Genomic DNA, 14,671 nt, shown 5'->3' on the forward strand with positions numbered 1-14,671 from the left:
CAGATGTTTTTTCAATCAGAAAAAAGAGAGAGAACAGAGAAGGAAAAGCGGGACAGGCCGACGTAAAAATAGGACAGGAGAGAGACCTGTCCGGAACGAAAAGGCGATGCGGCAAAGCGAATATCCCGGAGGATAAACCCGGGAGCCCGAGCGGCACCCTGGAATATTCCCGCTCCGGCATCACATTCAACTCCGGCGTCTACCCGTCCGTCCATATAAACTCCTTTCCCCGTCCGTTGCAACTCGCCAGCCAGCCAGCCAGCCAGCCATTGAGCCCCTCTCCTCTCCTCTCCTCTCCTCGCCGAATCCAGCCCGGCGTTCGCTGTCCGACATCCCCACCAATTCGGCGCGCCGCACGTGCGTACGTATAACACATCGGTCGCCCGATCAATGGCTCTGCTCAAGGCCGCGCGCGTCGCCGACGTCCCCACCCTCGACGTCGTCGTGCCGGACCACCTCGCCGCCGCCGCCGCGCGGGTCCTCGGTACGTGCCGTTTCATTCGCCGTCCTCGCGTCTCTACTTTACGGTTGGTCATCAATCGGACGGTAATAACGCGCGCGCGCGCGACCGCAGACGCGGAGGCGGCGTCGATGGTGAAGAAGCAGCGGGGCGCTGGCCGGCGGTTCGCGGTGATCGGGCACCGCGGCAAGGGGATGAACGCGCTGGCGTCGCCGGACCGGCGGATGCAGGAGGTGAAGGAGAACTCGGTCCGGTCGTTCAACGAGGCGGCGCGCTTCGCCGTCGACTACGTCGAGTTCGACGTCCAGGTATAATTATCGATCGATCCCGTCTGCTCTGCTCCAATCGAATCCCTCCCACCTCCCCTGCGTGCTACGTTAATTAATTTGTTAGGTCGCGCGGGTTCCGAGGAAAGGAACGGGTGTATGGGATCGGTCTACGTGGGTCCCGGGCCTCCGGGAACTGGTGTAGCTCTCCTCGGTGTAGTGTGTCCGGTCTAGGGGATCTTTGTTGATGGGGACGTGGCCGTCCGGAGCGGCTCGAGCACGTTTGCCGTGTCGCCGAAGGGGAAAGGGAGAGAGGAAGGTCGCCGCGTAGCGGAGCGACCCCACGTGCGTCGCGGTGGCCTCCCATGTGGAGAAGTGGGGCGGCTCATCGAGCTCTCCAGATCTGACCAGCTCACCAGCACGAAATAATATACTACTGTAACTTGTACTAATAACACAGTTTAAAACCACAATAATTTTGCTAAAGCATCTAGATGTCCTCTAAGAGCAACTCCAATAGCTTCCGTTTCCAAAAAACACTTCCATTTACGGAAAGTTATGGTAAAAAAAGCCTCTGCAATTTTTTTTACAGGATTTCATAGAAACACCTCCTCCGTCCTTTAAGTTTGCGGGAAGATGATCTTCTCATATAATTATGGCGGTGGATAATAGGGTCATATTTTATGAGCAGAAGTTTTACGGGAACGGTAAAATGCACTCCCTCCTGTTATGGGACTGAGGGAGTAGGTGTTAGAAAACTTTTCCTAGATTATAGGGTCATCCTGGAAGAAGATTTGTACAGGAGCTCTTGGAGTTGCTCTAAGTATTGCATATCCTATATCAATGATTTTTCGCGAAGATTTATGAGGATATTCTTTTTCTTTTTATGTTTGATCGAGTCACTTAATGTGTAATAACTAGGGTAAATGTAGATCTGTCCTAGACAGACCTAAAGTGCAATATTTGAACTAGATGTGGTACAGTTATAGATGTAATTTGGCAGATTAAAGGTCTGGTCCTGGATTGGTTTGTTTGAAATGTCATTATACTCTTGATGTACCCGATGTTGGTAAGATATTACAGTGGACTGTGACGAGGCTGTATCAACGATCGTACAACTTTTGTCGTACCTGAAGCAGCACTCATGCAATACACTAGCTAGTTGTTCGTTTGTCCTGTTGCACTAGTGCGATCTAGTACTTCTGCTAACGCCAAACCCCACCTCCACCTTGTACTTATCAAGATCGTATATCTTGCGTGTCGCATATATCTATCGATTCAGTCCATCGTTTTTTTTCTTCTTACGGTGCTATTGCGCAAAACGCCAAGTAAATGTTTCCATTTCTAATTTGCTTCAAAGCTAAATTTGTTCAAAGTGTTCAAAGAAGATACTGATTTTTTTCACTTCTCTCCCTTCTCTCTTTGTCTCCTAAATAATTCAGTGTGCAAAGATGTTGAGAAGAGAACCATGAATATCGATTTTGTAGGTCACCAAGGACGTCTGCCCAGTCATCTTCCATGACAACTTCATCATTACTGAAGAACATGTAAGTTCATATGCGCCCTCTTGCTCTGTATGCGTATCACTTTCCAACATTTCCTTTTCCCCGGCGGGTGATTGTAGGGGCTGTTTGGATGGGGCCCATCAATTATTTGGCTAACGATTTTGCCGTGTGGGCTCGCCCAGATGTTGGTAATAAAACTGAATAGCTGGCCAAAAAGTTGGCTTACACCCGAAATTTAGGCAGCCATCCAAAATTTTGGTAGGGTAGTTGTTGGTTGCTATCCAAACAGCCATGTAGAAACCACCACAAAAAGCACATGCCAAAACATGCTGCCAACCTTGATATTTTCCTGTTTCCATATCACTTGTGTAAGCAACCAACCTAACTCACCAGGACTATCTGTTTTCAGGGCAAAATTTCAGAGAAGCGTGTCACTGATCTTCAGTTGGAAGATTTCCTCCAGTATGGCCCACAAAACAGGCAAGGCAAGGTATGGAGAAAGTGCAAAACACCAGTGTGCTAATTTGGTCATTAGTAGTAGTTACATAAAGTTTGACACAATGCATCTGATTATTCATTGCTTATTGCTAAATTCAGAATGGGAAGCCTTTGCTGCGGAAAATGAAGGACGGTCGGGTGTTGAATTGGAACGTCCAGTCAGATGATCCTCTTTGCACCCTTCAAGAAGCATTCGAGAAGGTCAATCCAAGATTGGGCTTCAATGTCGAGCTGAAATTCGATGACAATCTTGTGTACCAAGATGAGGAGCTTACTCACATCCTCCAGGCCATCCTCAAGGCATGTACTATTACTGCAGTACATGAGTCACTTTTGGTTGGTTACAGCTTGATACCTGTTGTTCTAACACATCAGATTTTCAACTTGTGAACAGGTGGTCTTCGAGTGTGCCAAGGATAGGCCTATCATTTTTTCTAGCTTCCAGCCCGATGCTGCGCAGCTCATGCGAAAACTGCAGAGCACATACCCTGTAAGTGCAATATTATTACCGGACAGATTGCAAGCACATGGAACTTATATCCATTCCACACCATGAGCGTCACTGATTGCCATCGTTACGATGTTTGTCAGGTGTACTTCTTAACGAACGGAGGGACGGAAATCTACGCCGACGTGAGGAGGAACTCGTTGGAAGAGGCGGTCAAGCTGTGCCTTGCCAGCGGCATGCAAGGGATCGTGTCCGAGGCCCGCGCCGTCTTCAGGTTCCCGACCGCTATACCCAAGATCAAGGAGGCTGACCTCTCCCTACTAACTTACGGCACTCTCAAGTAAGTTCTCTAGTTCTTCATCAACTTCTTAGAACGACGGAGTAAAAGGTTTCTGACGCCGTTGTGCAAATGTGCAGTAACGTGCCGGAGGCGGTGTACATGCAGCACCTGATGGGGGTGAACGGGGTCATCGTCGACCTCGTGCCGGAGATCACTGGGGCTGTCTCTGATCTCATCGCCCTCCCGGAGACCGATACAGAGATCAATGATCTGAGCGGCAAGGTGGTGAAAGATGCCGCATCGACGCCGAATTTCACGCAGCGGGAGATCTCGTTCCTGCTGAGGCTGATGCCAGAGCTTGTGCAATAGCACAGATTGCACACCATTAACTCATGGCTTTGGATGTAACTGATTGATTGGCATACAGGACAGGAGGAGCCCCTTGTGGAGGAAAGCACAGGTTTACATACTGGGTTGGTGTGATGTCCTTCGGTGAGCCCTGGTACTGGGAGAGTTGGGGATTGATATGATATGTACATGTTGTAGTGTGGGTGGCGAAATTTTTGGATATACATGTTGTAGTGAATGTCACCGTCACAATGGACCGTGTTACTAAACTAATACATGATCCTGGGTCTGGTAACCAGCATTTTCGATCAACATTCGTCAATGTGTTTGCTACAATATTTTTGGAAATTAAGAAAATCCCCAGGTTTTCACATATTTGCCTCGAGAAATCGGAAACCAAGAAATTTTCAGAAAAAGATGTGATAAAGTATTAAAGGCACAGAACCATCACTTTCATGTCACAACTTACGGAAAACCACCGCTTTACAAAACTTGACACTTTGCACCGAATCGAAGAAATTGATGTGGCAAAAAAACACTGAACCAATTTGTGAGCGTGTTTTGACGTGGCCGATCACTTGCGGGCCGACAACGGTGATGGCGCGGCGCTAACGGGCGTTAACGGCCGTACCGACCAAGCCAGTCAGCCTGTTCAAAGGAAACAGTGCCAGTCCCACTCGCTCCCTTTGTGCTAAGCCGGTCGGCCCGTTCCCCTAAAGGAAACAGTGCTATTCACACTGGTCCACTTTGCCGGGGAGGTAATGCCCTTCCATTTGTCTGATAGCCTAGGGTTAGGGATTTCAGATTTTTGTTTTGGTATGAAATGGACCGGATCCGGTGTATTTGACCACTACCAATTCCTTTTGAATTCAATCCAGCCCCTCCTAACCGTAGACGACTCGGACTTTGAAGGCAATGACAGAGAAGGGCCCTATCGACTGCTACCACCGAAAAATAGCCAAGAAATTCGTAGCATTCCAAGGTGGCATAACTGGAAGGAGGTTTTATTGATGTGGTGAGGATTTAAGTTGCAATCCCTATCATGCTTTTCTTGTTTGAAATCCCATGTAAACTGCTCTGTTTCAACAGTGTTAATACATGTCCTACAGTTTTCATAATTTCCGTACTTGTACAAATAGATTATGGTCAGTAAGTCGGTAAGAATTTTCTGTGCATTATATCTATATAGTATTCATAATTTCTGTACTTTTAGAACAAGATTAAGTTACTCAATGCAAGCCAAGTTTTTCTCTGAATGTTTGCATTGTAGTGGTTAATGATCAAATTGGTTTGGGAAAAGGGCTTAGACATAGATATAGACACCCTTAATCTGCTTATTTCAAATGTTTAAACAATTTTTTTCTTATCTAAGAAACTATGTAGTTTGGATTATGGTTAAGTAACTCTGGTGCACCTATGTAGCTGCTTATGGTTAAGTTACTTATTTTTCTTACAGATTGGCAATTGTTGTTATGTTCAATGGGTTGATATGGAGTATCCTAAAGCTAGTAAAAAAAAGCTCTTCAAAAGCTTTGGGCAAGACATGAAGATTGTTGTGCTGCTAGAACCAAGGAAGGGGTTGATCATGCACAGGTAGTGATTAAGCTTGAAGAGGAGGTTAACACTGCTACCCTGTAGTACAAGAACCTTGTTGCTGATGTTAACAAAATGCTCAAGCAACAAGTGCAAAGGACCTATCAAGAAAATTTCAAGAAAATAATGGCAGAAGACAATGAAGGCTTGGAGAACCAGCTGGACCAGAAGCAGTATGTCATAGAGGATATGAAGGCCATTCAGAAAGCCCAAGGAGAACTGATCAAGAACCTGAGGACAGAGTTGCATGAGCTGGAGAAGGATAGGGATATCAATGGACTCAAGAAGGAGATGTATGTGCTGAAGACTGAACTTCAAGACCACAAGGAGAATAAGAAACAACTAATGAAGGACAAGATTGAGGTGATGCAGGAGAGGATGGCCTGAAGATGGAGAAAAAGAAGTTAGAGATAGCCATTTATGAGCTGACTAAAGTTGGAGAAATTCACAAGCGCAAGCTGAAGAAGATCAAGGGAATTTGTGATGAAGATTCTGTCATTGAGCTTAGTGGTCGAGACTTAGTCTAATCTAGTGATGATGTATATAGTATGCTACCTATCTATCTACTTTTATTTTTATTGTTGTAAGCACTATGACACCTATCTATTTGCAAGAATTGTTGTAAGCACTATGATACCTATCTAAATTGCTGGTGTTGCAATGGTATGAACTATGTATGAGGTTTATTTTGGGTCCTATCTATTTTTTTATGCACTATGCTACCTATCTAGATTGTTTACGTGTATTATTTATGGAGTCCACTTTGAAGGAAATATGCCCTAAAGGCAATAATAAAGTTGTTATTTATATTTCCTTATATCATGATAAATGTATATTATTCATGTTAGAATTGTATTAACCGGAAACTTGATACATGTGTGAATACATAGACAAAACAGAGTGCCCCTAGTATGCTCTACTTGACTAGCTCGTTAATCAAAGATGGTTAAGTTTCCTAACCATAGACATGTGTTGTCATTTGATGAACATGATCACATCATTAGGAGAATGATGTGATGGACAAGACCCATCCGTTAGCTTAGCATAATGATCGTTAAGTTTTATTGCTATTGCTTTCTTCATGACTTATACATATTCCTTTGACTATGAGATTATGAAACTCCCGAATACCGGAGGAACACCTTGTGTGCTATCAAACGTCACAACGCAACTGGGTGATTATAAACATCCTCTACAGGTGTTTCCGAAGGTGTTTGTTGGGCTGGCATAGATCGAGATTAGGATTTGTCACTCCAAGTATCGGAGAGGTATCTCTAGGCCCTCTCGGTAATGCACATCATGATAAGCCTTGCAAGCAATGTGATTAATGAGTTAGTTGCAGGATGATGCATTACAAAATGAGTAAAGAGACTTGCCGGTAACGAGATTGAACTAGGTATAAGGATACCGACGATCGAATCTCGGGCAAGTAACATGCTACCTCTTGAGCTTGCGTTGGATTTCCCCGAAGAGGAAAGGATGATGCAGCAGAGTAGCGTAAGTATTTCCCTCAGTTTTTGAGAACCAAGGTATCAATCCAGTAGGAGGCCACGCTCAAGTCCCTCGTACCTGCACAAAACGATAGCTACTCGCAACCAACGCGATTAGGGGTTGTCAATCCCTTCACGGTCACTTATGAGAGTGAGATCTGATAGATATAATATTTTTGGTATTTTTGGTATAGAGATGCAAAGTGAAAAGTAAAAGGCAAAGTAAAAAGCAAAGCAAGATTAAAGTGATGGAGATTGATATGATGAGAATAGACCCGGGGGCCATAGGTTTCACTAGTGGCTTCTCTCAAGAGTATAAGTATTCTACGGTGGGTGAACAAATTACTGTTGAGCAATTGACAGAATTGAGCATAGTTATGAGAATACCTAGGCATGATCATGTATATAGGCATCACGTCCGTGACAAGTAGACCGAAACGATTCTGCATCTACTACTATTACTCCACTCATCGACCGCTATCCAGCATGCATCTAGAGTATTAAGTTAAAACAGAGTAACGCTTTAAGCAACATGACATGATGTAGAGAGATAAATTCATGCAATATGAAATAAACCCCATCTTGTTATCCTCGATGGCAACGATGCAATACGTGCCTTGCTGCCCCTTCTGTCACTGGGAAAGGACACCGCAAGATCGAACCCAAAGCTAAGCACTTCTCCCATGGCAAGAAAAACCAATCTAGTAGGCCAAACCAAACTGATAATTCGAAGAGACTTGCAAAGATAACTAATCATACATAAAAGAATTCAGAGAAGATTCAAATATTATTCATAGATAGACTTGATCATAAACCCACAATTCATCGGTCTCAACAAACACACCGCAAAAAAGAAGAAGATTACATCAAATAGATCTCCACAAGAGAGGGGAGAACTTTGTATTGAGATCCAAAAAGAGAGAAGAAGCCATCTAGCTAATAACTATGGACCCGAAGGTTTGAGGTAAACTAATCACACTTCATCGGAGAGGCTATGATGATGTAGAAGCCCTCCGTGATGACGGCCCTCTCCGGCGGAGCTCCGGAACAGGCCCCAAGATGGGATCTCGTGGATACAAAAAGTTGCGGCGGTGGAATTAGGTTTTTGGCTCCGTATCTGTTCGTTTGGGGGTACGTAGGTATATATAGGAGGAAGAAGTACGTCAGTGGAGCTTCGGTGGGCCCACGATGGTGGGGGCGCGCCTCCGGTTAATAGGTTAGTCCCAAAAATAATATAAAAGTGGAAAATAAAGCCCAATATAGTCCAAAATAGTAGATAATATAGCATGGAGCAATCAAAAATTATAGATACGTTGGAGACGTATCAGGCATCCCCAAGCTTAATTCCTGCTCTTCCTCGAGTAGGTAAATAATAAAAAGAGAATTTTTGATGCGGAGTGCTACTTGGCATAATTTCAATGCAAATCTTCTTAATTGTGGTATGAATATTCAGATTAGGAAGATTCAAGACAAAAGTTCATATTGACATAGAGAATGATAATACTTCAAGCAAACCAACAAAGCAATTATGTTTTCTTAAAGTAACATGGCCAAATAAAGTTCATCCCTACATAATCATATAGTTTAGTCATGCTCCATTTTCGTCACACAAGAATGCTCTCATCATGCACAACCCCGATGACAAGCCAAGTAATTGTTTCATACCTTAATAATTTCGAACTCATAAACTTTCACACAATACATGAGCGTGAGCCATGGATATAGCACTATGGGTGGAATAGAATATAATGATGGGGGTTATGTGGAGAAGAAAAAAAGGAGAAAGTCTCACATCAACGAGGCTAATCAATGGGATATGGAGATGCCCATCGATTGATGTTAATGCAAGGAGTAGGGATTGCCATGCAACGGATGCACTAGAGCTATAAATGTATGAAAGCTCAACAAAAGAAACTAAGTGGGTGTGCATCCAACTTGCTTGCTCACGAAGACCTAGGGCACTTGAGGAGGCCCATTGTTGGAATATACAAGCCAAGTTCTATAATGAAAATTCCCACTAGTATATGAAAGTGATAACTCAAGAGACTCTCTATATGAAGAACATGGTGCTACTTTGAAGCACAAGTGTGGAAAAAAAGATAGTAGCATTGCCCCTTTTTATTTATTTTCTTTTTTGGGGGCCTTTTTTTTTCTTTGGCCTTTCTCTCTTTTTTTTGGGACAATGCTCTATTGAATGATGATCATCACACTTCTATTTATTTACAACTCAATGATTACAACTCGATACTAGAACAAAGTATAACTCTATATGGATGCCTCCAGCGGTGTACCGGGATATGCAATGAATCAAGAGTGACAAGTATGAAAAAAATTATGAACGGTGGCTTTGCCACAAATAATATGTCAACTACATGATCATGCTAAGCAATATGACAATGATGAATGTGTCATGATAAACTGGATGGTGGAAAGTTGCATGGCAATATATCTCGGAATGGCTATGGAAATGCCATAATAGATAGGTATGGTGGCTGTTTTGAGGAAGATATAAGGAGGTTTATGTGTGAAAGAGCGTATCATATCACGGGGTTTGGATGCACCGGCGAAGTTTGCACCAACTCTTGATGTGAGAAAGGGCAATGCACGGTACCGTAGAGGCTAGCAATGATGGAAGGGTGAGAGTGCGTATAATCCATGGACTCAACATTAGTCATAAAGAACTCATATACTTATTGCAAAAATCTACAAGCCATCAAAAACCAAAGTATTACGTGCATGCTCCTAGGGGGATAGATTGGTAGGAAAAGACCATCGCTCGTCCCCGACCGCCACTCATAAGGAGGACAATCAAATAACACCTCATGTTTCAAATTTGTTGCATAACGTTTACCATACGTGCATGCTACGGGACTTGCAAACTTTAACTCAAGCACTTCTCAAATTCACAATTACTCTACTAGTATGAATTTGATATTACTACCTCCATATCTCAAAACAATTATCAAGCATCCAACTTTTCTTAGTATTCAACGCACTCAATAGAAAGTTTCACAAATCTTGAATACCAGGCATTTTATTATTAAGCAAATTACCATGCTATTAAGACTCTCAAAATAATTTAAGTGAAGCATGAGAGATCAATAGTTTCTTTAAAACAAATCCACCACCATGCTCTAAAGATCTAAGTGAAGCACATAGAGCAAAATTATAACGCTCAAAAGATATAAGTGAAGCACATAGAGCAAAACTACTTAGCTCAAAAAGATATAAGTGAAGCACATAGAGTATTCTATCAAATTCTAATTCATGTATGGCTCTCTCAAAAGGTGTGTACAGAAAGGATGATTGTGGCACACTAACAACCAAAGACACAAATAATACAAGACGCTCCAAGCAAAACACATAACATGTTGGTGAATAAAAATATAGCTCCAAGTAAATTACCGATGGAAGTGGATGAAAGAGGGGATGCCTTCCGGGGCATCCCCAAGCTTTGACTTTTTGGTGTCCTTGGATTATCTTGGGGGTGCCATGGGTATCCCCAAGCTTAGGCTCTTGCCACTCCTTGTTTCATAATCCACACAAGAATTTACCCAAAACTTGAAAACTTCACAACACAAAACTCAATAGAAATCTCGTGAGCTCCGTTAGAGAAAGAAAACAAAAGACCACTTCAAGGTATTGTAATAAACTCATTCTTTATTTATATTGGTGTTAAACCTACTGTATTCCAACTTCTCTATGGATTATAAACTATTTTACTAACCATAGATTCATCAAAATAAGCAAACAACACACGAAAAACAGAATCTGTCAAAAACAGAACAGTCTGTAGTAATCTGTAGCTAGCACAAGATCTGAACCCCAAAAATTCTAAAATAAATTTATGGACGTGAGGAATTTATCTATTAATCATCTTCAAAAATAATTAACTAAATATCACTCTCCAAATAAAAATGACAGCAGTTCTCGTGAGCGCTAAAGTTTCTGTTTTTTACAGCAAGTTCAACAAGACTTTCCCCAAGTCTTCCCAACGGTTCTACTTGGAACAAACACTAATTAAACACAAAAAACACAACCAAAACAGAGGCTAAATAATTTATTTATTGAATAAAATCAAGGAAAAATATTGGGTTGTCTCCCAACAAGCGCTATCGTTTAACGCCCCTAGCTAGGCATAATATTTCAATGATGCTCACATGAAAGACAAGAATTGAAGCACAAAGAGAGAATCATAAAACACGTGACAAACACATATAAGTCTAACATACTTCCTATGAATAGGCATCTTATAGGCAAACAAATTATCAAGGCAAGCAAAAACTAGCATATGCAAGGAAGCGGAAAGAAACAATAGCAATCTCAACATAACGAGAGGTAATTTAGTAACATGAAAATTTCTACCACCATATTTTCCTCTCTCATAATAATTACATGTAGGATCATAAGCAAATTCAACAAAATAGATATCACACAAAATATTTTCAACACGATCCACATGCATGCAAAGTTGACACTCTTCCAAAATAGTGGGATTAACATTAACTAAAGTCATGACCTTTCCAAACCCACTTTTATCAAAAACTTCATAAGATTGAACATTCTCCAAATATGTGGGATATAAAGTTGACACTCTTCCAAACCCACTTTCAATAATATTGCGAACACTATTATCAATCTCATATTCATCATGGGACTTAAATAAATTTTCAAGATCAAAAGAAGAATCACCCCAATCATGATCATTACAACAAGTAGTAGACATAGCAAAACTAGCATCCCCAAGCTTAGGGTTTTGCATATTATTAGCACAATTGACATCAAGAGAACTTATAGTAAAATCATTGCAATCATGCTTTTTATTCAAAGATCTATCGTGAATCACTCCATAAAGTACTTCATCACAATTTTCAGATTCACGAATTTCAAGCAAAACTTCATAAAGATAATCTAGTGCACAAAACTCACTAGCAATTGGTTCATCATAATTGGATCTCTTAAAAAGATTAGCAAGCGGATGAGGATCCATAGATCTTAGGTTCTCTGTTTAGTAATAAATAAACAACTATTCCAACCATACGAGCAAACAATAAACGGGCAAAAGAGGCAAATGGAGAAAGAGAGGGAGGATAGAGAGAGAGGGCGAATAAAACGGCAAGGGTGAAGTGGGGGAGAGGAAAACGAGAGGCAAATGGCAAATAATGTAATGCGAGAGATAGGGATTGTGATGGGTACTTGGTATGTTGACTTTTGCGCAGACTCCCCGGCAACGGCGCCAGAAATTCTTCTTGCTACCTCTTGAGCTTGCGTTGGATTTCCCCGAAGAGGAAAGGATGATGCAGCAGAGTAGCGTAAGTATTTCCCTCAGTTTTTGAGAACCAAGGTATCAATCCAATAGGAGGCCACGCTCAAGTCCCTCGTACCTGCACAAAACGATAGCTACTCGCAACCAACGCGATTAGGGGTTGTCAATCCCTTCACGGTCACTTACGAGAGTGAGATCTGATAGATATAATATTTTTGGTATTTTTGGTATAGAGATGCAAAGTGAAAAGTAAAAGGCAAAGTAAAAAAGCAAAGAAAGATTAAAGTGATGGAGACTGATATGATGAGAATAGACCCCGGGGCCATAGGTTTCACTAGTGGCTTCTCTCAAGAGCATAAGTATTCTATGGTGGGTGAACAAATTACTGTTGAGCAATTGACAGAATTGAGCATAGTTATGAGAATATCTAGGCAAGATCATGTATATAGGCATCACGTCCGTGACAAGTAGAACGAAACGATTCTGCATCTACTACTATTACTCCACTCATCGACCGCTATCCAGCATGCATCTAGAGTATTAAGTTAAAACAGAGTAACGCTTTAAGCAAGATGACATGATGTAGAGAGATAAATTCATGCAATATGAAATAAACCCCATCTTGTTATCCTCGATGGCAACGATGCAATACGTGCCTTGCTGCCCCTTCTGTCACTGGGAAAGGACACCGCAAAATCGAACCCAAAGCTAAGCACTTCTCCCATGGCAAGAAAAACCAATCTAGTAGGCCAAACCAAATTGATAATTCGAAGAGACTTGCAAAGATAACTAATCATACATAAAAGAATTCAGAGAAGATTCAAATATTATTCATAGATAGACTTGATCATAAACCCACAATTCATCGGTCTCAACAAACACACCGCCAAAAATAAGAAGATTACATCGAATAGATATCCACAAGAGAGGGGGAGAACTTCGTATTGAGATCCAAAAAGAGAGAAGAATCCATCTAGCTAATAACTATGGACCCGAAGGTCTGAGGTAAACTACTCTCACTTCATCGGAGAGGCTATGATGATGTAGAAGCTCTCCGTGATGACGGCCCTCTCCGGCGGAGCTCCGGAACAGGCCCCAAGATGGGATCTCGTGGACACAGAAAGTTGCGACGGTGGAATTAGGTTTTTGGCTCTGTATCTGTTCGTTTGGGGGTACGTAGGTATATATAGGAGGAAGAAGTACGTCGGTGGAGCTTCGATGGGCCCACGAGGGTGGGGGGCGTGCCTGGGGGTATAGGGCGCGCCCCCCTACCTCGTGCCCACCTCGAAGCTTCCTTGGCGTAGGGTCCAAGTCTCCTGGGTCATATTCAGGAAGAAAATCACGTTCCAGAAAGGTTTATTCCGTTTGGACTCTGTTTGATATTCCGTTTCTTCAAAACACTGAAATAGGCAAAAAACAGCAATTCTGGGCTGGGCCTCCGGTTAATAGGTTAGTCCCAAAAATAATATAAAAGTGGAAAATAAAGCCCAATATAGTCCAAAACAGTAGATAATATGGCATGGAGCAATCAAAAATTATAGATACGTTGGAGACGTATCATAACATACCGATGACAAAGGGAATAACATATGTTGTTATTGCGGTTTGACCGATAAAGATCTTGGTAGAATATGTAGGAACCAATATGAGCATCCAGGTTCCGCTATTGGTTATTGACCAGAGATGTGTCTCGGTCATGTCTACATAGTTCTCGAACCTGTAGGGTCCGCACGCTTAACGTTGATGACGATTTGTATTATGAGTTATGTGTTTTGGTGACCGAAGATTGTTCGGAGTCCCGGATGAGATCACGGACATGACGAGGAGTCTCGAAATGGTCGAGAGGTAAAGATTGATACATTGGAAGATGGTATTCAGACACTGGAATGGTTCGGGTATTTTTTAGAGTACCGGGAGGTTACCGGAACCCCCTCCCCCGGGGAAGTAATGGGCCTACATGGGACATAGGAGAGAGGGGAGGCAGCCCACAAGGGGTGGCCGCACCCCCCTCCCATGGGGAGTCCGAATTGGACTAGGGAGGGGGCGCGCCCCCTTTCCTTCTCCTCTTCCCTCTCCCTTCCCCTTTCCCCCTCCATAAGAAAGGAAGGGGGGCCGAATAGGACTTGGAGTCCTATTCGGTTTCCGCCCATGGTACGCCCCCTTAGGCCAGCGGCCTCCTCCCCTCCTCCTTTATATACGGGGGCAGGGGGCACCCCATAGCACAACCATTTTTCTCTTAGCCGTGTGCGGTGCCCCCCTCCATAGTTTACTCCTCCGGTCATAGTGTCGTAGTGCTTAGGCGAAGCCCTGCGCGGATCACATCACCATCACCATCACCACGCCGTCGTGCTGACGGAACTCTCCCTTGACACTTTGCTGGATCAAGAGTTCGAGGGATGTCATCGAGCTAAACGTGTGTAGAACTCAGAGGTGCCGTACGTTCGGTGCTTGATCGGTCGGAACGAGAAGAAGTTCGACTACATCAACCGCATTGTCAAATGCTTAAGCTTTGGGTCT

At 42.9% G+C, this 14,671-nt stretch overlaps 1 protein-coding gene across 1 annotated transcript; it reads left to right on the top strand.

The window, feature by feature from the left end:
• The first annotated feature begins 222 nt into the window (after nt 1-222).
• Nucleotides 223-4,117, top strand: LOC125545125 (glycerophosphodiester phosphodiesterase GDPD1, chloroplastic-like). The gene is made up of 8 exons (XM_048709000.1): nt 223-484; nt 575-768; nt 2,214-2,273; nt 2,641-2,721; nt 2,829-3,029; nt 3,124-3,219; nt 3,321-3,517; nt 3,595-4,117. Exons 1-8 carry the CDS (start codon nt 391-393, stop codon nt 3,824-3,826), a joined length of 1,155 nt encoding a protein of 384 aa, XP_048564957.1. The 5' UTR covers nt 223-390; the 3' UTR covers nt 3,827-4,117.
• Nucleotides 4,118-14,671: the final 10,554 nt, after the last annotated feature.

The sequence above is a fragment of the Triticum urartu genome, chromosome 3, assembly GCF_003073215.2.
Source record: "Triticum urartu cultivar G1812 chromosome 3, Tu2.1, whole genome shotgun sequence".
NCBI lineage: Eukaryota > Viridiplantae > Streptophyta > Magnoliopsida > Poales > Poaceae > Triticum > Triticum urartu.